The 17,523-nt window shown below is 33.8% G+C and overlaps 3 protein-coding genes across 7 annotated transcripts; all 3 read right to left on the bottom strand.

Annotated features, from left to right (window-relative positions):
• Nucleotides 1-776: 776 nt before the first annotated feature.
• On the bottom strand, nt 777-10,419 carry LOC149735274 (neutral amino acid transporter 9-like). Of its 5 annotated transcripts, none has more exons than XR_016385033.1 (12): nt 9,453-10,418; nt 8,979-9,100; nt 7,420-7,559; nt 6,442-6,527; nt 5,906-6,063; nt 4,288-4,449; nt 3,341-3,550; nt 2,832-2,979; nt 2,500-2,650; nt 2,170-2,335; nt 1,476-1,565; nt 777-1,401 (listed from the first exon to the last, which is right to left on the bottom strand). XR_016385033.1 is itself a non-coding variant. In XM_089878138.1 (12 exons), exons 1-12 carry the CDS (start codon nt 9,536-9,538, stop codon nt 1,224-1,226), a joined length of 1,680 nt encoding a protein of 559 aa, XP_089734264.1. In that variant the 5' UTR covers nt 9,539-10,416; the 3' UTR covers nt 777-1,223. The 5 variants fall into 5 exon arrangements, 3 of the variants coding, with proteins under 3 accessions (XP_089734264.1, XP_089734265.1, XP_089734266.1); XM_089878138.1 differs by having other exon boundaries at nt 2,170-2,318; nt 9,453-10,416; XM_089878139.1 differs by having other exon boundaries at nt 2,170-2,318; nt 8,979-9,094; nt 9,453-9,998.
• Nucleotides 10,420-14,411: 3,992 nt separating this feature from the next.
• Nucleotides 14,412-15,955, bottom strand: LOC149735273 (E3 ubiquitin-protein ligase rnf146-like). Its single transcript, XM_089878152.1, has 3 exons — nt 15,777-15,955; nt 15,276-15,406; nt 14,412-14,944 (listed from the first exon to the last, which is right to left on the bottom strand). Exons 1-3 carry the CDS (start codon nt 15,870-15,872, stop codon nt 14,590-14,592), a joined length of 582 nt encoding a protein of 193 aa, XP_089734278.1. The 5' UTR covers nt 15,873-15,955; the 3' UTR covers nt 14,412-14,589.
• Nucleotides 15,684-17,269, bottom strand: LOC149735272 (small ribosomal subunit protein mS33-like). Its single transcript, XM_089878153.1, has 2 exons — nt 17,034-17,269; nt 15,684-16,026 (listed from the first exon to the last, which is right to left on the bottom strand). The coding sequence occupies exons 1-2, from the start codon at nt 17,249-17,251 to the stop codon at nt 15,942-15,944; spliced, it is 303 nt and encodes a 100-aa protein (XP_089734279.1). The 5' UTR covers nt 17,252-17,269; the 3' UTR covers nt 15,684-15,941.
• Nucleotides 17,270-17,523: the final 254 nt, after the last annotated feature.

The raw sequence follows: 17,523 nt of genomic DNA, 5'->3' as shown, positions 1-17,523 counted from the left end.
CAAACTATAATGACATATTATTCTTTATGGGTAATGTCCTTGTCAGGAACCTGAAGTTTAGGCCAGATCTAATCATTTACCCCAACACCCGGAAAGTAAGTTACATTCATTCATTCATCTATAAAAGCTGGCATAGGTTCGTCGACACTTATAAAAGTTGGCGAATCAAGAGATTAAAGAATAAATGCTAGGTTTAAGAATTGAGATACGTGCGGAAAAATGTCGCCCAAAAGCAACAACAACTGCTCGACGAAAAGGGATCTATAACTCTATGTGACTACTGACACGCCTCAGACAGTATAAATGCTGATAGACCGTTTGACTGGAAATTGTGGCCTAATCGGTTAAGCGCAAATTCCCGTCCGGTGCCGTGGCGTAGTGGTTACCGCACCTGCCTGTAACCATTAGGTAATGGATTCAAGGCTCGTCGCTGCTACCAGTGTGGGCGTATGTGTCATTGGGCAAGACACTTAACGACAATTGCTCCAACCCAGTGGCCACTAATTGGCTGTCCAAATTATCAGCCATGCATAAAAAAATAATATACAAAAAAATAATGACCCATAAAGTAACATACATGGTAACTCGTAAGCTGGCACGAGGTGTTAAACCCGTGTGATAACGACTGTCGTTTTCCGGCCACGCGAGGATAAAGTAAGTTACATTCATTCAACTACAGTCTATCAATATCCCGAGTTCGATCCTTGCCTAGCGTTACTGATTTTCAAGATTCTTGATCTTCTAATTACCACTTTGGAATATCATGACACAACACACACAAACAACAAATGTATTTCACACAGAACCAGCTACCACAAACTATTAACCAATTAAACAAAAAACATTCAAGAGAATCAGAACACTGTTGATAAATGAAGGCACCTCAAAAAAAACACTAAAATGGTTTTCAACAAGCTAAAAAAACAGCACTAAACTAACATGAATATTTAAAATTTTAATGAGATTTAGTGTACAGTTTTCTTTGAAAAATATTTTGCTTCAAATCATAAAAACCACAAGTGTCATACAGAAAGTTACGAAAACAAATAAAAACAATTATTTAGCTACAATTAACACTAAGGTATGTTGCCTTGATTAAAATAGGAAATAAACATCAATAAAGCCACTGCTGAAAAAGATAGCACGAAATCTGGTTAAAACACGAAATCTGGTTAAAACACAAGAAAAACCAGTAAAAGACATGTAAAAATAGTGCAAAGAATTTACTTTGAAGGTGTTATGATAAACTGTGCAATGAAGTTTAAGACTCCAAGTAATATGATACATACATGTATTATAAGAGGTGGCAAGGTAAGTTTATTGCATATTTTGAGAGATAACATGTAAACAACAGATGGGAGGCAGAAGATGTAGACAAGCCCACAGAGTGAACCGCTGTACCTGCAAGTAAATTGAATTTACAACTGGTGTGCTGTTTTATTACTTTATCAATGTGCAATGACTTATCTCCATACCTGATGATGTCACCAATGTGAGGATAGAACATTGCTATGAGAACACATACAACCAAAACACCAAAGTTTGTCAAAAGTACATGCCATCTTCTGCAGATATTAATTAATAATGCATTATCCTAAACACCAAGTAACCTAATAGTGTATATGAATACATGTAATAAAGGGTGTAAGCCCCCGCAAATTTTGAGTTTCCACTAAGGTTAATGGTGAAAATAATATATTCTACCATTTTGATTTAAGCCTGTTTTTAATTTTCTTACACATACATCTTCCTTTCTTAGACATGCGCACATGCTAATAAATGATAACGTGTCAGTCCCTACATTGTGACGCAAATAATCGCCTTGTGAACTGCCATTATATATTGTAGTTTATTGCCTGGTCAAACAATCTCAAATTTTGTGACAAAAATAGCTTGTAGTAATTGTAAAAAATAAATGCTTATCAGAACGTCTTTTCGTGTTTTGTGTTGTAAAGAGGTGATTCAAACCCAAAATACAAACATAAAACATTTGGCCCCCACCAAATTTTAAGGCTGGCTACGCCCTTGGGTGTAAGGACATAGTCTAACCATATTCTAACAACCGAGGTGAAGTATACAAATACACCAAGTTGTCTTTCTAAATATAAAATGTTTCCCACCAATCACCAATTTAATAAGTAAACGTAATTTAAAATCAAACTTTTTTACCCTGGCCAAGCAGTTTGAAACAGCGCATATAATGCATTGGCTCTGAACATGTAAGCAAGCAGCGGGAAAACCGTGATCATTTGAAACAAAAGAAACACTCTTGCACCAGCAGCAAACGGGTCAGATACCGACAGATTTTGTAGGAGGTTCTGTTGAAACAAGTAAACTACAAATAGAATTAAACGTTGGTATATTTTCAAGGAATAATGAAGGGCATAACCTGTGAAAGTTAAGTTAATAAAATTATTAGATAACATGTATGTATATATATATATTTTTAAAGAGCTATTATAGTTATTATAATATTTACAATGCAAGAGAAGTACTTACTGAAGATATGCAACTCTTTGGAAGAGGAAACGAGGCATAGAACAAGATACCAACAGATAAATAAGTCACGGCAGTCAATAGGTATCCAATACTTAAGTCGCGTACATTGTTTTCGGGATGTTGGTTATTTTTCACAATCGTAATCGCAGCACTGCATGTAATGATGTAAACATATGTTTTACCACATGCCCACATATATTCATTACCTCTCTACAATTCATCCAGACAAGAAGGCATAAATTATAATTATTTAGTGAATCATTCTGTTTTGTTGTGTCAATTCTATTATTGAAAATTAGTTTACCGGTAATGGTTAATACTAAACTACTAACTTATGCAAGAAGAAAGCAAGAGACAACATTCCAGTTAAAGCAGGAAAAGTGATTCGGAACTCCATTATTTCCGCGTATTCTATGTTCCAACCCCACTTGATAGACTTGGTTATAACAAGCGCCAGAAGAAAGAATACAGACAATGTTCCTAAATTGAAAATAAAACATTTGAAATTTTTAGACTAACTACTATTTGAGGACTGTATTAAGAATATTAGATTTGGCAAATTTTCTGATTTTGACCGAATGTCCCATATTGCTGCTTTGCTTTTTGAAAAATCTGTTAACTTTAGATAACATTTAAGCATCTCCATGACACCATCCATATCATATCCAACTTATCATTTTATCTTTGGTATGCCGCTAAAATTTTTAATTTAAGATATTTTTATGTTGCCATAACACATTGGGTCATTCATAATCAGGCATTGTAATCGGACAGAGTTTACCTACCATGGGAAAATAAATAAGATCAGTTTTCACTAATATTATATTCATATAATATTTACCAAGGCAGTTAAACTTGGTGAAGAATGTTGGAGATTTAAAGTTGAGGAGCGGAAACACCAACACAGCAAGGTATATGGGAACAGTAAAAGATATATTCCACATGTCGTTAACACCTTCAATGTTGGTGTTGTTAGTTGTTGGTTTGTTGTGTGGACACAATACTTCACTGCTGTTCTTATCCATGCTGATATTGCTGCTATGAGCTTTATCTGCAAACATTTATTAATATAAGTGTTGTTGCTAGGAATAATCTGCATTTAATATTTCTACTAAACTTTGTAAATCAGTGGTTCTTAACCGCCACAACGCGTCAACTTCCTGCAGGTTTGCATGGAATCTTGTGGAAGTCAACGCTCTACCATGTATTGCAGAAACTTCAATAGAACCACATGTGATATCAAAAAGACATCAGTATTTTTATTTTTAAATGGCAGCTTCTAGTCTTTGCTTTTGAGTTTCTTTTTTTCGTAATTATATTTTGGGTTGATTTTAATTTTTGAAGGTCCACCGGTCCGGCGGCCCGCAAAACTTCTTTTAAATTTTTACTTATCTGTAAGCTAATAAGATTGAGAACCAATGTTCGACAGAGTGTAAAGCCAATACCCGTTGGCTGTGTTATTCATGTGTGTAAAGCTGGCAGACAGACCACAACAAAAACAATAATTTAAAATATGATAATATATTCGGAGTTTAAAACATTTTAACTGTTTTCCACACTCTTACTGTAAACGAATTATGTAGTTGTTGTAATTATAGGTTTTAAATAAGCGGTCTAGATCACTGTGGGATGTTGAGTAAAACAACATTAGAGTGTTGTGTCACTGCTCTGTTTCATTAAGAAGCATATAAAACAATATTTAAAGCATTAACTTTTAAAATGTTATAGAGTTAGCATTTTATTAACTCTTGTTAAGGAAGAAATTTAATTATTAAACTTATTCCTTACCAAATATAAATATTCCACTTGTGAATAAGAAGTTGGTCATCAACACCCAGTAAACAATCATTCCACCAAGAAATGTTACTAAAGAGAAAGTAATTGCAACCCATTCGCCGTATCTACCAAGGTAGAACGAAACAACATCTGAGAATTCAAATGCTTCAAAACCTGAAACCAAATTAATTTATAACTTTGTTTTATACTTCATATAGTAGGGTGGGGGATGATGGGACACCTTGTCAGACGAGGTTTTTTTTTAATTTTCTTTTACGGACCCCCATTTAATGATAATCAGGAAAATAAGGTTACAGAATTATTCGACAGTATTATCACGACTTTATAAAACTGCTGATTACTGTTTTTAAATATTAAAAAAAATATGTAAAATAGAAACAGTATACTTTGAACAGGTAAAAAATGCGAAATAGTAAGGTGCCATTTTTTAATGCTCGCTAAATCGTAGTAAAGCCAATGAATTTTTTTGGTTTGCGTGTGCGAATAATTAAACTAGTTTCATAGCTTCATAAAACAACCTTGAATTTTTCGTACAGTTTGATTTTGTCTCATAAAACTAGTTTCAGTTTTGTAAAAAAAACACTTGAGATATAAGCATGAAAAAAATAGGCAGGGGTCAATATGACTTTAATTTGAGATAAAAACAACAAAAAAATATCGGTTTAACGTTATATATATGAAGTTTACATGGCAGAGAAACCAGCACATCCTGTTAAACTCGGTACGTTAACTACAAGTTGCAGAATACTGCTAATGTAAATATGTTTTCAATTTAGAGTCCCATCTCTAATATAATAAAAAGATATTATTTTGAAAATATATTTGAAATTTGGTCATTAATTTTCAAAGGGTACAGTATTATTTCGTGTTATTTACGTATATTTCTATTTATAAAAATACACTTAATAATCAAAATTAACAATGATTTTAAAATGTCCCATCTTATCCTGTGTGTTTTCAAATTTGTAAAATTTCACCTGTTGTGCGGATCGCTAAATAACTCCTCGTGTGTTTTATTATATTTTATTAAATTGTTGTTAATTAATAAAGAATGATAGTACTAATTTGTGGTATTACCCAAAAACTGTCATCCATTTTGATTTTGGAAATATTTGGCAATATGTGCTTAAGTGTCCCATCTTCCCCCATTGTACTATACATTATTATCGAAGGTAATAACTGCATTAAAATTAATTGTTAATCCATATTTTGTATAAATAATTAGAGTCATGTTCTATTCAAGAGTAATTTTTAATGGGTCAACCTGAAACAGTCAAAGGAATTAACAACTAACCAGCAGTCCTAGCTCAGTTATTCATAAACATTGGTGCTCAACGTCAAAAACATTTCTCAGATATAAAGTGAGACTAACATATAGACTAACATATAAAGTGAGTAAGGTTTAAATTTTCAATGTCTTATAACCTTAATACTCTGCTTTCAACACAGTAAACAAAGTACCACCTAATCCTTTACCATAATAAAGGAGATCGAAAAAGGACAGTGAAATATCAGTAAAAATAGGTGGGTGAAGAGATGTTTTAGATTTACATCATACTTGTTATATACATTACTCACTTTAAATGTTTAACGGAAGTACGGAACTTACTTAATGTATTTGTGGACTGCAGAACACGAAAAGCTGTATACAGAGTCAACATTGCTGACAACAATATCAAGAGGATTCCAAACAAAAAGCCAGCTTGCCCCAAACCCCAAGGCATTGAAAGAAGAGAAGTTCCCATCATTGTATTCCAAATTGCAAAACTGGACATTTACAAATTGTATAAGATAATAGTTTTATAGATTTTTAAGTATACAAATAAAGATTCTATAACTTTACCCATCTTAAGTAATACGTTTTCTAAATTTAAATGTTTATATTTTCTAGATAAATAAATCAGCACAGCTAATGTGTATTTTATATGATGTTGTGGCATTAATTTCTATTTTGTATTTTTGTGAAACCATAGTTTAACACGAACCAAAACACAACCTGTTTGCAGCAGAATTAAACCGTTGTTGGGAACAAACTCATTACTCAGTAGTTAGAACGTTTAATGACTCTGCATTATTTCATGCATTCGTGCATATTATAGACCATCTGCTTTGTACATTGAGAATATAAATATAAGAATTATTTACATGGTAACCACGCTGCTTTGTTTTCCTGTTGTTTTTGTTGGAATGATGTAAAAGAATGATGATGGCAAGACATGATCTGGAATTCTCTATAATCAACCAATGTATTTAATTAAAACAAAAATAACTGAAATCTTAGGTAGTATTAGTACACACATAAAATCTCATTTCAAATGTTCAAATCGAAAAATACATATTCCTGCCAATCTGCCATTCTGGATTGGGAATTTTTTTAACAGTGAAAATATAGAAAAGTTACAGCATCACCAACTAACGAAATATTTAATTTATCAACAAAAAAAAGGGCCTAGGCCTATATTAGTTTACATAACAAAAATCAGAACTCTGTTACGCAAGGTGATGCTAATTTGAAAACCTTTAGCGACCTAAACTCTATAAGAGCAAGGATGTTCTGACAAGTTTTGCATTGCTTGACTGATATTGATAGCCTTCGCAAGCAGCCAAGAGGCTGTCTCAGTGATATGTTACACAAAGCAGATCACTTTCTGCCATAGTCAGCCAAATAGCTTTTGAGGTAGTCGAACCTTGTTTCGCGATACTTTTGCACAAAGTTACCGATTTTACTAAACAAGCATTATTTAAAAACCTCACAGACCCACAACCAGTGCCATCTGGATAAAATGTTAAAAAATAAGATTTACCCAATGAGCTTAAAAATGAATTTTCTTTAGTTAATTTTTACAACAAATTAATTGGATACAAATCCTTTCATTTCAATAACAGCCATTACAATGAAGAAGGTAAAGGTTAGGGATAAGAGCGTTGCTGTTTTTTTTAACAATTTTTTGGGGAAGCACATCCCAATACGCAGCAAAATGACAGCTAAATGCTAAATGTCGGATCTAAATTTCGTACTTAAAAATACGTTGGTTGTTAAACACTAAGTGCGACATGGAACCATTACAAGATAATTCCGCACAGCTAATGCTGAACTGATATGGAACTAGCAAACTAACATACCATCCTTGTATCTGATGGATCAACCAACTTGCTGTAATATTTATGTCGACTAAAAGTAATAGAAATATCATTCAGTTCCCGCTTGGGTAACAAACTTTCATTCTCATCATCCGATGCAATTGCGACATCAACAATTTGATCTGTAAACATAAAGTAAGTAACAAATAACAATAATATACCTAATAGATCATAGCAAGGTACTTTTCATAGAAACGATATTTATAAAAAAATATTTATACTTTATTTTAGGCATTTTAAAGGTAGGGGGCAAGGATAGTTAGAACGAAACAAAAGTTTGCAGGATTAGTTTGAGCTTGTACTATCGAAATAAAACAGTATAGATATGTCTAAGTTAGCTTGCCCTCCGTGCAACCCTAGTAAAGATGTAAGACATTGGCGCAGAGTTTTGCAATTACGCGGGAGTGTGGCATATAGCAAAGTCAATTTGGTTCAGATGTATCTTAACGCAATAGTTAGACCCTCTATGTATCAGAAACACTTATCGCAATGCCTAACATCGTTTAACTTGCACGTGTAATATATCTCAATATTTTATAGTCTGAAATTTATTTACTCATCAACTGTGTACAATTCGTATCATGTTGACCGTTAACATATATGTAAGTTATCTATTTGTGCACGTCTGACAGAACAAATAGCTTTATATTATTATAAATCCTTCATTTATGTGGTGCAAGAGACATTGGCAATTGTGACATAACATAACTTGCTATGTCGTAATGCACTTGCGGTATTTGATTGCGAAAAGGGGATTGTGAGCAGAAGTAAGTTCATTAAAACTAAAAGCAAAAAAACAAAACACCACTGTCTGTGCGAATTTAGTATTTTTACCATGATCTTAGCAATTTGTATCTTTTTACTGCAATTATAACTTTTTACTTTTGTTTAACTGCAATTATGAGTTACGGTTCCTTGTTTATCAGTTATTACCTGATATATTAACAGATATTTTTGCTTACTATGTGGTGGAAACGGCACACCAACGCAGGGATAGTTATAGCGGCAAAACGGCAAAAACTGGACCGAGAACACACGTCATGTGTCTACGATTTACGAAACTAGGGAATAAATTTAAATTTAAATCAGTATCAGCCCAATTTTGTTTTTTACATGCTTGACGCACAGTTGCAAACAAGTAAAAAAAGAGAAAACATTGCAATAATAAACACTTCCATATCCCATGCATAATGTGCGATTGTCTGGTCTATCACACGTAATAACTTATAATGCTAGTTGTTTCCTGATTCCTTTATTTCTGATTGGTTGATCAGAGCAGGTGTAAAAAGGGCATGATTTGTTACAAACAATACGATGTTATGTTGTAACAATCATAATTGTGCAAATATAAGTCAAATTTTAACACATTTCTTTACAAATTAATCTGTTGATTGTCATCGTCGAAACAATATTTGAGTGTGCAGTAGTCATGTATTAAATAAGAGTAGCGAATTTCTGAATTTTCCACCCCAGTACTCTATACAAGTGATGTAAGCACTGTACTTAACTTAACAAAAATTCAAAAAACTTTGAAATTAAACCTGTGCTTCCAGATAAACTCTCTGAATACCATCTTGGATGCATAAGAGGTTTTCTAGATGAAGATCTTCTCAAAAACTTATCTTGGGTCAAAGAAACTTCTTGGTTTGTCCCGACACTAAAAATGTATATAAAACATTACTAGATTATCACGGTTGGGATTTTTTTCTACTTAAAAATGTTTAAAGGGTTGCTACTTTGACAGAAAAATGTTTGCAGAGCAGGGCCATAGCGATTTTGTTTACAAACTCTTGCCATATTTTGTCCCACGCACGCCAATTAATAAAACAATAAAAATAAACACAGAATAAACTAGGTTGGATTTCCTAACATGGCTTGAAAATGTACGTGCTTTGCTCACCAATTTTGGATAAGACTGGGTTGCAAGATTTTTTAAAAATAAATTTGATTTTATAATAGGTATGGAATGAATCGTATCAACAAAGCATAAATTGAACTCGATTTAAATGCTATACCTCTGTGATAACCGTGCATCAGTTGGAGTGCATGAGAATGATCCATAATCAGCAGCACCCTGGTTACAGTTTTGGTCAGCAGACATATTTACCTGTTTTAAGTGCAATAAGATACAACAAAATAATCATTACTCCATCAGTCCATCACACTACAGACAGCATTCAAAGAAAGAAACGTATATAAATCGGAGTTAAACATTCCAGAAATATGACTTTTATTTGTATTTTTAACTAACAAAATAAATACTTTAAGCAAAATAATATTGGAAACAACCACAGAGTATTCAAGGGTCTTATGCGCCTATATACGTGAACAACGCCCATTAACATTATTTTTAAATGCAGTTTGCAGTAAAAGCGCAATCCAGTATGCTGTGTTGTATGTGTTTCTTACGATTTTCTTCAGAATAAGTAAATGCTGGAAATGACAATAGGAAATGCGTTATTTACTAACATCGTAACTTCATGCCGTAGTGTCATTTATAAAACTTAAGACTATGAGGAATAACGCTCATTGTTCGCGTCAGAGCCATAGAAATACCGGGTAGTCCAACCCATTGTTACGTAAAACACAAATTGAACGGCAATTTGGGTCCGAAATAACACAGTAGGTATAGGGAAAATGTATGTTTTTCGGTAAATTACAGAAAAACTTGGGCCTAAAAACAAATTTAAAGGTTGAAAAATGTAAAAAACATGTGTTATTTGTTTTCTGTGTCAAAAAAAGTCAAAAATTAGAATTACAAGCGGTTGATTTGCGACATTTTAGTCATGTAATGCGGCTAAATTTATACATTTTTAAAAAAAATGTTTGGTAAGGTAAATAGAAGCTGTTTTACACCTTCCCACAATAGGAAAACACAAACAAAACTTAACAAGTTCGTTTAAACCCTTTGTCAAAGTCACCACTTTCGCTCTATTTTGGACACACATAGACGGCAGTTGGACTACTCGGTGTTTATACGACTCTGGTTCGCGTTAATAGGCCTACCAGCGATAGGAAGTTAGTACATTTTCGTGACCGGCGTCACACGCCTCGTTCTCCAGGTGCCTCGAGCCTCGGCACCAACGGTACTTGACAAAGCCATAGACGTGTTTAGTAACGACCAGAGCCATAGAAATACCGAGTAGTCCAACCCATTGTTACGTAAAACACAATTTGAACGGCAATTTGGGTCCAAAATAACACAGTAGATATAGGGAAAATGTATGTTTTTCGGTAAATTACAGAAAAACTTGGGCCTAAAAACAAATTTAAAGGTTGAAAAATGTAAAAAACATGTGTTATTTGTTTTCGGTGTCAAAAAAAAGTCAAAAATTAGAATTAGAAGCGGTTGATTTGCGACATTTTAATCATTTAATGCGGCTAAATTTATACATTTTTTCTAAAAAATGTTTGGTAAGGTAAATAGAAGCTGTTTTACACCTTCCCACAATAGGAAAACACAAACAAAACTTAACAAGTTCGTTTAAACCCATTGTGAAAGTCACCACTTTTGCTCTATTTTGGACACACATAGACGGCAGTTGGACTACTCGGTGTTTATACGACTCTGGTAACGACATGGTAGCGTTAACTGATAGAGCAGTGTTTCCTAAACTTGTAGGTATGCTTTACCCTTTTACCAAAGATGCTGATCAGATTTACCCCAAATATGTAATATGGCGCTTATTTATTAAAAAGCAAAAACAACTAATTGGATCAGTTATATATAATGCGGATTTTGCTCTTGCTTTTTGGCAACGAGTTGTTTAATGTATTGAAAAGTACTACAATTGGAACATTTTAATTTCATAAATTCTAGGTTTCGTTGTGCTTTGTTACCTTACATGCCGTAAACCGCCCAACTTTGAACGGTTTTCAGAAAAAATATGATTTAATTTTTCAAATAGTTTGCGCGAACAAATCATATGCTTTATTTTCACACACCACTACTTTGAATAAATAAAATGTGTTACGTCTCTTCGTTCACGATAACGAGAGTTGACAATAGCAAAAAGAGTAATTTGTTCAAGACTCGTCGTTGCTTAAAAATATATAAAAAAGGGGTTTCCACCATTGTGGGCGTATGTGTCCTTTGGTAAGACACTTAACGGTAATGGCTCCAACCCAGTGGTCACTAATGGGTTGTCCACAAAAAATAATCACTCACATATAGTAACGTGATAGTCAATGTATATGCGATATCAAAAACGCAAAACCCGGACCTATTACAATAAAAATTTGTGAGTTTTACAGTGGTCATTTTAAAATAAATCAAAGTATAAAGTGCAACAGTAGTAAAGAAGAGTAATAATCTTGTGTGAGGTCGTCCATTATTGATTGGAAATACCCGGGAGTGGAGGTTATACCAAATGGTAAAATGTTTTGCAATAAAATACTTCTGTGTGTACTGATGGCCAGTCGTTTGCGACTCTCTAGCCCTAACCGGATTTGATTATAAGCGTCAGCTAGATCAATCTTCGTAAAACCATGTCCACCTCGTAACTTGCGCATTAAATCTTCAGGAAGTGGAAGGAATGACGGTGTGGTTTGTTAGAAAAATATATATATATATCTGGAAATAGTTATTTTTCTCTTTAAGTTCAAATTAAGTCAAAAAACTAAGAACAAGATATTAAAGATCCAATGCGTGAGCACGTTAATTAAACTAATTAGCATAGTATTAATTAACCATTTTACTACAACGGTCGACTGAGCTTGATCAAAAACTTCTAATGCGTCCCCACTTAAATAGAAATAGTTTGATTCAGGCGTGAATCGATGTGAGGATTCCTTATCTCACCAACAAGTACCCTCCAAATTTCCAGACAATACAACCACTGTCTCGACATGGATGGTTAATAGATCTAGTGGCCTAACGGTTATTGCACGCGCTTCACTAACGTCATGTCCCGGGTTCGATCCCAACCTGAAGTAACAATTATTTTGTATTTGTTTTTTTTTTTATAAAAGATATATGAGACTAATACTATATATACTTTTTGCTTATATTTGCATACTAACGTAAACAAAGCCAAAAGTTACCGATTACCAGCGACTTCCCGATGCATGGCAGTTTACTTGACTCGCAAGCGTTACAATCACATGGAGCTATACAGAGAAGACGGAAACTTTTTTCCGCTAGGAGGCGATGACAAATTCGTTTCTCTATTTTATGGGGAGCAGTTAGTTTCACGGTTTATACACATAAGATATAAACCCATAACACTAACCCATAACACTAACCCCTAACCCATAACACCAACCCCTAACTCCTAACCCCAAACTCGTCAAACAAAAAACACTTGAAAAAATAAAAAAAAAGTATTCCACTGTGCGGGACTCGAACCCGGTAAAAATGAAACAAAGATAGTTTCCACCGCACGCAAACCGCTACACCACAGACTCGACGACAATACACATAACGAAAGAGCGTATATAACCGACCTAATGTGGGAAATATGTTCTTACTAGTGTTTTATGTATTTAGAAATGTATTTTTATTATTTAATTAATTTGTTTTACACCTATTAACACTTTGTAGTGCTGTTTTGTTCGTTTTTCCGTATTTTTTAATTTAAATAATTACCGCCTCTAGCGGAAAAAATTTCCGTCTTCTTTGTATAGTCCCATGTGTTACAATCATTAATTACTTATTATTTGGACGATTTTATACACTATGGTTTATAAGGCTAAGTTTAGTTTAAATTATTGTATCGAATACAGTCGATTAATCAATGATAAAGTACATTTTAAGTACGAGTTAGCGCCTTAAACAAACACAAATGTAATCGTTAATTACTCGCTAATTAGGCGATCATATGCAATATGGTTTATAAAACTATGCTTAGTTTAAAATACTTTATAGAGTACAATCATTTAATTAAATTTTAAGGTGAATTTTGAGTTTGGCGCATTTGATCAAGCAGGTAAATGGTTAATTAATCGCTAATTATACGGTTTCAGTTCTAAAAATTATAGGAAATATATACTATGATTTGATTTTAATCAAGAGATTAAAGAATAAATGCTAGAATAAAAAAATGAAGTAAATGCGGAAAAATTCGTCTAAAAAACAACTGTTCGACGAAAAAGGATCTATATGACCACTAACTTGCTCAATAACGTGCTCAAAAACTACATAAAATGCCCTGGATTCCATTGACTACAATAGTAAACGGGAACGACCCACGAAAGAGGGAGAGTGTATCACCTTGTAGCGGTTGAGGGTGCTCCGAGCACAAATATTTAATATATATAATTATCTAAATTTAACTTAATGCATAAAGATTGAATTTTGCGTTGTGTAACTTTAACAGCTGGCCAGCTGGCATAATGTGTATGCGCCTGGATTGTTTCCTGTAACCCATGTATAACAATGCTTCTTTATATACAATGCTGGGAGACTTTGCCCTGTGACAGTGCTGAGAGACTTTGCCTTGCTGTATAATGTGTATAATGTTTTCTCGTGTATAACGCTTCTTCTCGCCTTTGAGTTATCTCCTTTATAAGCCCTGCCCTGTACTGTACAGCTAGGCAGTGTGAGCCTGGACCAGCCAGTTGGAGGCCGGAGAGTATCGTGACGTCGTTGTTGTTTTGTCGTTGTAACCCGAACTGTTTTGTTGAATAAACTGAGTTTTGAACCTGGACATGTTATGGAGTCGGACTGTGGGCTAACGTCTTATCACATGACGCCCACAACCTCTCTCCTTTACCGACATTGGAGATGCGCGTTCTATTTTTTTTTATTTCCGTAGTTAAACTGGGAACCCGCACGTGCAGTTACCGGAACAATGCTTATGTAGGATGTTGTGAAACAAACTCGTTGAAAAAAAAAATTAATTCCATTTATAGTAAGGCCATACCAACTTTGGCAAAAATGTATGCAACATACATTCCATTACAGGTTCAACTGTTGTGGTGAAACACCAAGTACTAGGTTGTGTTGTTTCTTATTCCAACAAAAACAGGAAAAATCAATATTTCCACTAATTTAATTGTTCATATATAACACAACAGCAATAAACAGTAATAATATTTTCCCACTGATGTTTGATGACATTATTAACGTTTTTACTTTAATAAAAACACTAAAAGCATTTCATTCATCCTTAGTGGACAAAGCATAAATAATCTTTCAAATTGCATCGCGCCTTATTTTGTTTGTCCTTCATTGTCAGGTGACTGTTCATCATTTACATCGAGATGCATTGCAGAAGCCATATCCTTGTTTCCACAAGCTGGTGGTTGATTGTTTGAGTTTTCTTCATATGATAAACCCGCCACACCCTTCTTCGGGGCAGAAACAATGTCTCTTTTAATTTTTCTTTTTCGAGAATTTCTGTTGCGTTGAAATTGAACTTTATTTTCAAAGTCAATCACATAAACAGAACCAGCGATCATCAGATCAACTGATTTAACTTCAGTTAAGTATGCAGCTTCAATTTCAGCACATGTGCGTTCATCATATTGCCACCAACCATTGTATCCTTGGTAGAACCAAACATATCTGTAATAAATACATAAAATTAACAGCATGCGGTACAACCACCAGCAGGCTTTAATAAGGAAAATTAAGGAAGTTTAGTCTTCAATGTACTTTTAAAAAATGAAAATATTTAAATCTAGTGTTTTTTTTGATACATGTTATTTAAGTAGAAGGGAAAAGGAATAGTAGAAGGAACTGCTGCTGGTCGCCCTTATTTTTTAATTTACACTGTGTTCCAGTACCTACGGAGTTTGCAACTGTCATGACAGTTTAAGAAGTTTTAACATAAAAAAATGGTAGAAGTCAATAGAAAATGTAATAAATACAAATAAATTCCAAATTTAAACAATACTTTGGATTGGTATTGGAACTGCTGGGTGTATCTGTTTGATCAGCTTTTGTAAATTTAGAAGGTTTTGAGATAAAGGATGTTGGTATCTCTGATCTACACAAAGCGCATCTTCGGCTTTGCAAAGCAGTCCCCTGCAATAATATTAAATATTTATCATCAGTCATTCATATTGTGTCTTTACAATTTGAAGAAGATATTAAAAAGTGAGAACTTGTGAGTATATATAGTGGCTGAGGGTTACAACTAAAAGATATATGAATTTTAGCACACACTAAAGACCAGACCCCATCTCATGACACACAATCAATAAATAAGATACATAAATACAACATAAACTTGTTAGGAAGGTGGTCAAGGGAAATGAAGGGTCGGAAAACAATGGGATGTGATTTTTGGTTGTGATATTACTCATATATTTTATTAACTTTCAATCTTTGGCTTTAAATTTGCAGTTTGAAATATGTAATATTTGCAGTTTGAAAAATATAATAGAGTCTACACCTTGGCACATAGGAAGCAAAACACATGCGAGCATGGAAGCTCTACAGGCTGCATACAAGGTTGGAGACAGATTGCGCAATCTATTTCTTCTGTCATTGTTTATCATATAATAACAATCTGTTCGGGCAAGGGTCTTTCAATAGTTCGAGTTTGCTTAAAATAAATTTAAAGAGATTTCTTCAAAGATCTTCCTTTTCCTCGAAGATTTCTTTGAAGTTCCATTTCTTCTTTAAAGTCTTTATGTTCATCTCTGTAATCAAAAGAAATTACATAAATATGGTATATCAGGAACTGTAAAAGTCTCCAAATATTATACAGAACTTATAGTTCTGTATAGTATGCTTTTCAGATGTTTGTGTGGTATTGTGCTACGATTATCTATCCTGTAAATCACATTTTAACCAACATCTCTAAAATGTTCACTATACTTTCTTACTATTAATTTAAGAAAAGACAGGATAACTTTTCCGACAGATGGCACTGAGTTAATTTATTATTTTTGTGTGGAGAAAAAATGTGTGTTTTTTTAAATTACCTACTAAATAATAAATCAATTTCTAGTTAACATGGGTAATACTGCCGCTGGTGACCAGTGAAAATTTTGGTTTCAAAATGTTCCTTACGTCTCCCTGATACCGGCTGTATATTTGTTTTTGAAAAATCTCCGGCGTTCGTGTTGAAAATTAACTATGAGAATGCAAAAGCATGCTTCGTCACCGTAATTCGCCTGACTTGCTTAAGGTTAACGATATACTACGTCACAATAGCGATATGATACGTCACAGTTGTGACATATTACGAAAGTTACAGCACGTTATAACTTTGTTTTTGCACTGTTTTATGCTAGGGAAAACCCAAAGCCCCATTCCTAACCCCTACTTTTAACCCCCAACCCCTAAATCCCCCCAAAAAACTAACAATTTACGTAATCTGTAACGTAGAAATCAAACGTGGTAATTCGCATTCTATGACGTAACAATCTAACCTTTGTCTAATCCATGACGGCTGGTGTGGAAAATGACGCAGCACGATTTCGTGCATTTTCAAAGTTAATTTTCGACTTGAACGCCCAAGTTTTAAAAAAAAAAAATTATACAGCCGGTATCAGGGAGACGTAAGGAACATTTTGAAACCAAAATTTTCACTGGTCACTAGCGACAGTATTACCGTTAACGTGTATCCTTAAAATAATGGTGATCGTTTGGTAAAAGCAATGTACTTGGTGACATTTTAACTATTTCAAAAAGCAAAACTTACACAAAGAGTCCGTGGTTTCTTAGTGTTCGTAGTAAAAGATTAATATTTGATACGGGCGGGTAATAATGAGTGAATGATCTGTCTTTATAGTAAGGTAACTCCCTCAGATATTTATCGACGTGTTTTCCTCGATTGGCAGATTCAGGAAGTGGTTCACAAAATATGCGCGAACCTAATCTTGCTACGTTAAGTGCGTACTTGGAATAATTACGACTCATATCCTAAAACGTTCATTTATATCTACAAATTGTTACGACACATGAAACGAAATTACATACAAACTTACGCGTATGGAAAATCACAACTAATCACCTACCAAAGTGATCTCAGGGTATAGATTATTGCGGCCATTTTTGATACTTTCTATTGGTTCTCCAATAGATATCTAAACATATTGGTAGGTACTCGGTACTCATAGCAAATAGCATGAATTGTATAAAAAAACAACATTTTTTTAGAAAAAATATTTCATAAATAAAATCCAAGTCTT

The sequence above is a fragment of the Ciona robusta genome, chromosome 5, assembly GCF_009617815.1.
Source record: "Ciona robusta chromosome 5, ASM961781v2".
In the NCBI taxonomy this organism is placed as follows: domain Eukaryota; kingdom Metazoa; phylum Chordata; class Ascidiacea; order Phlebobranchia; family Cionidae; genus Ciona; species Ciona robusta.
This window is presented reverse-complemented; position numbering and strand designations above follow the sequence as displayed.

Excerpts from the sequence above, each read along its gene's own strand:
- LOC149735274 (XM_089878138.1), bottom strand. The coding sequence starts at position 9,538 with ATGTCTGCTGACCAAAACTGTAACCAGGGTGCTGCTGATTATGGATCA. Across the intron at positions 3,551-4,287 it reads AAGTGGAATATTTATATTTG|ATAAAGCTCATAGCAGCAAT; the intron begins GTAAGGAATAAG and ends AAATGTTTGCAG. Across the intron at positions 1,566-2,169 it reads TTTCAAACTGCTTGGCCAGG|AAGATGGCATGTACTTTTGA; the intron begins GTAAAAAAGTTT and ends TAATATCTGCAG.
- LOC149735273 (XM_089878152.1), bottom strand. The coding sequence starts at position 15,872 with ATGACAGAAGAAATAGATTGCGCAATCTGTCTCCAACCTTGTATGCAG. Across the intron at positions 15,407-15,776 it reads TTTGCTTCCTATGTGCCAAG|GGGACTGCTTTGCAAAGCCG; the intron begins GTGTAGACTCTA and ends ATATTATTGCAG. Across the intron at positions 14,945-15,275 it reads AGTTCCAATACCAATCCAAA|ATATGTTTGGTTCTACCAAG; the intron begins GTATTGTTTAAA and ends TATTTATTACAG.
- LOC149735272 (XM_089878153.1), bottom strand. The coding sequence starts at position 17,251 with ATGAGTCGTAATTATTCCAAGTACGCACTTAACGTAGCAAGATTAGGT. Across the intron at positions 16,027-17,033 it reads AGAAACCACGGACTCTTTGT|AGATGAACATAAAGACTTTA; the intron begins GTAAGTTTTGCT and ends TTTTGATTACAG.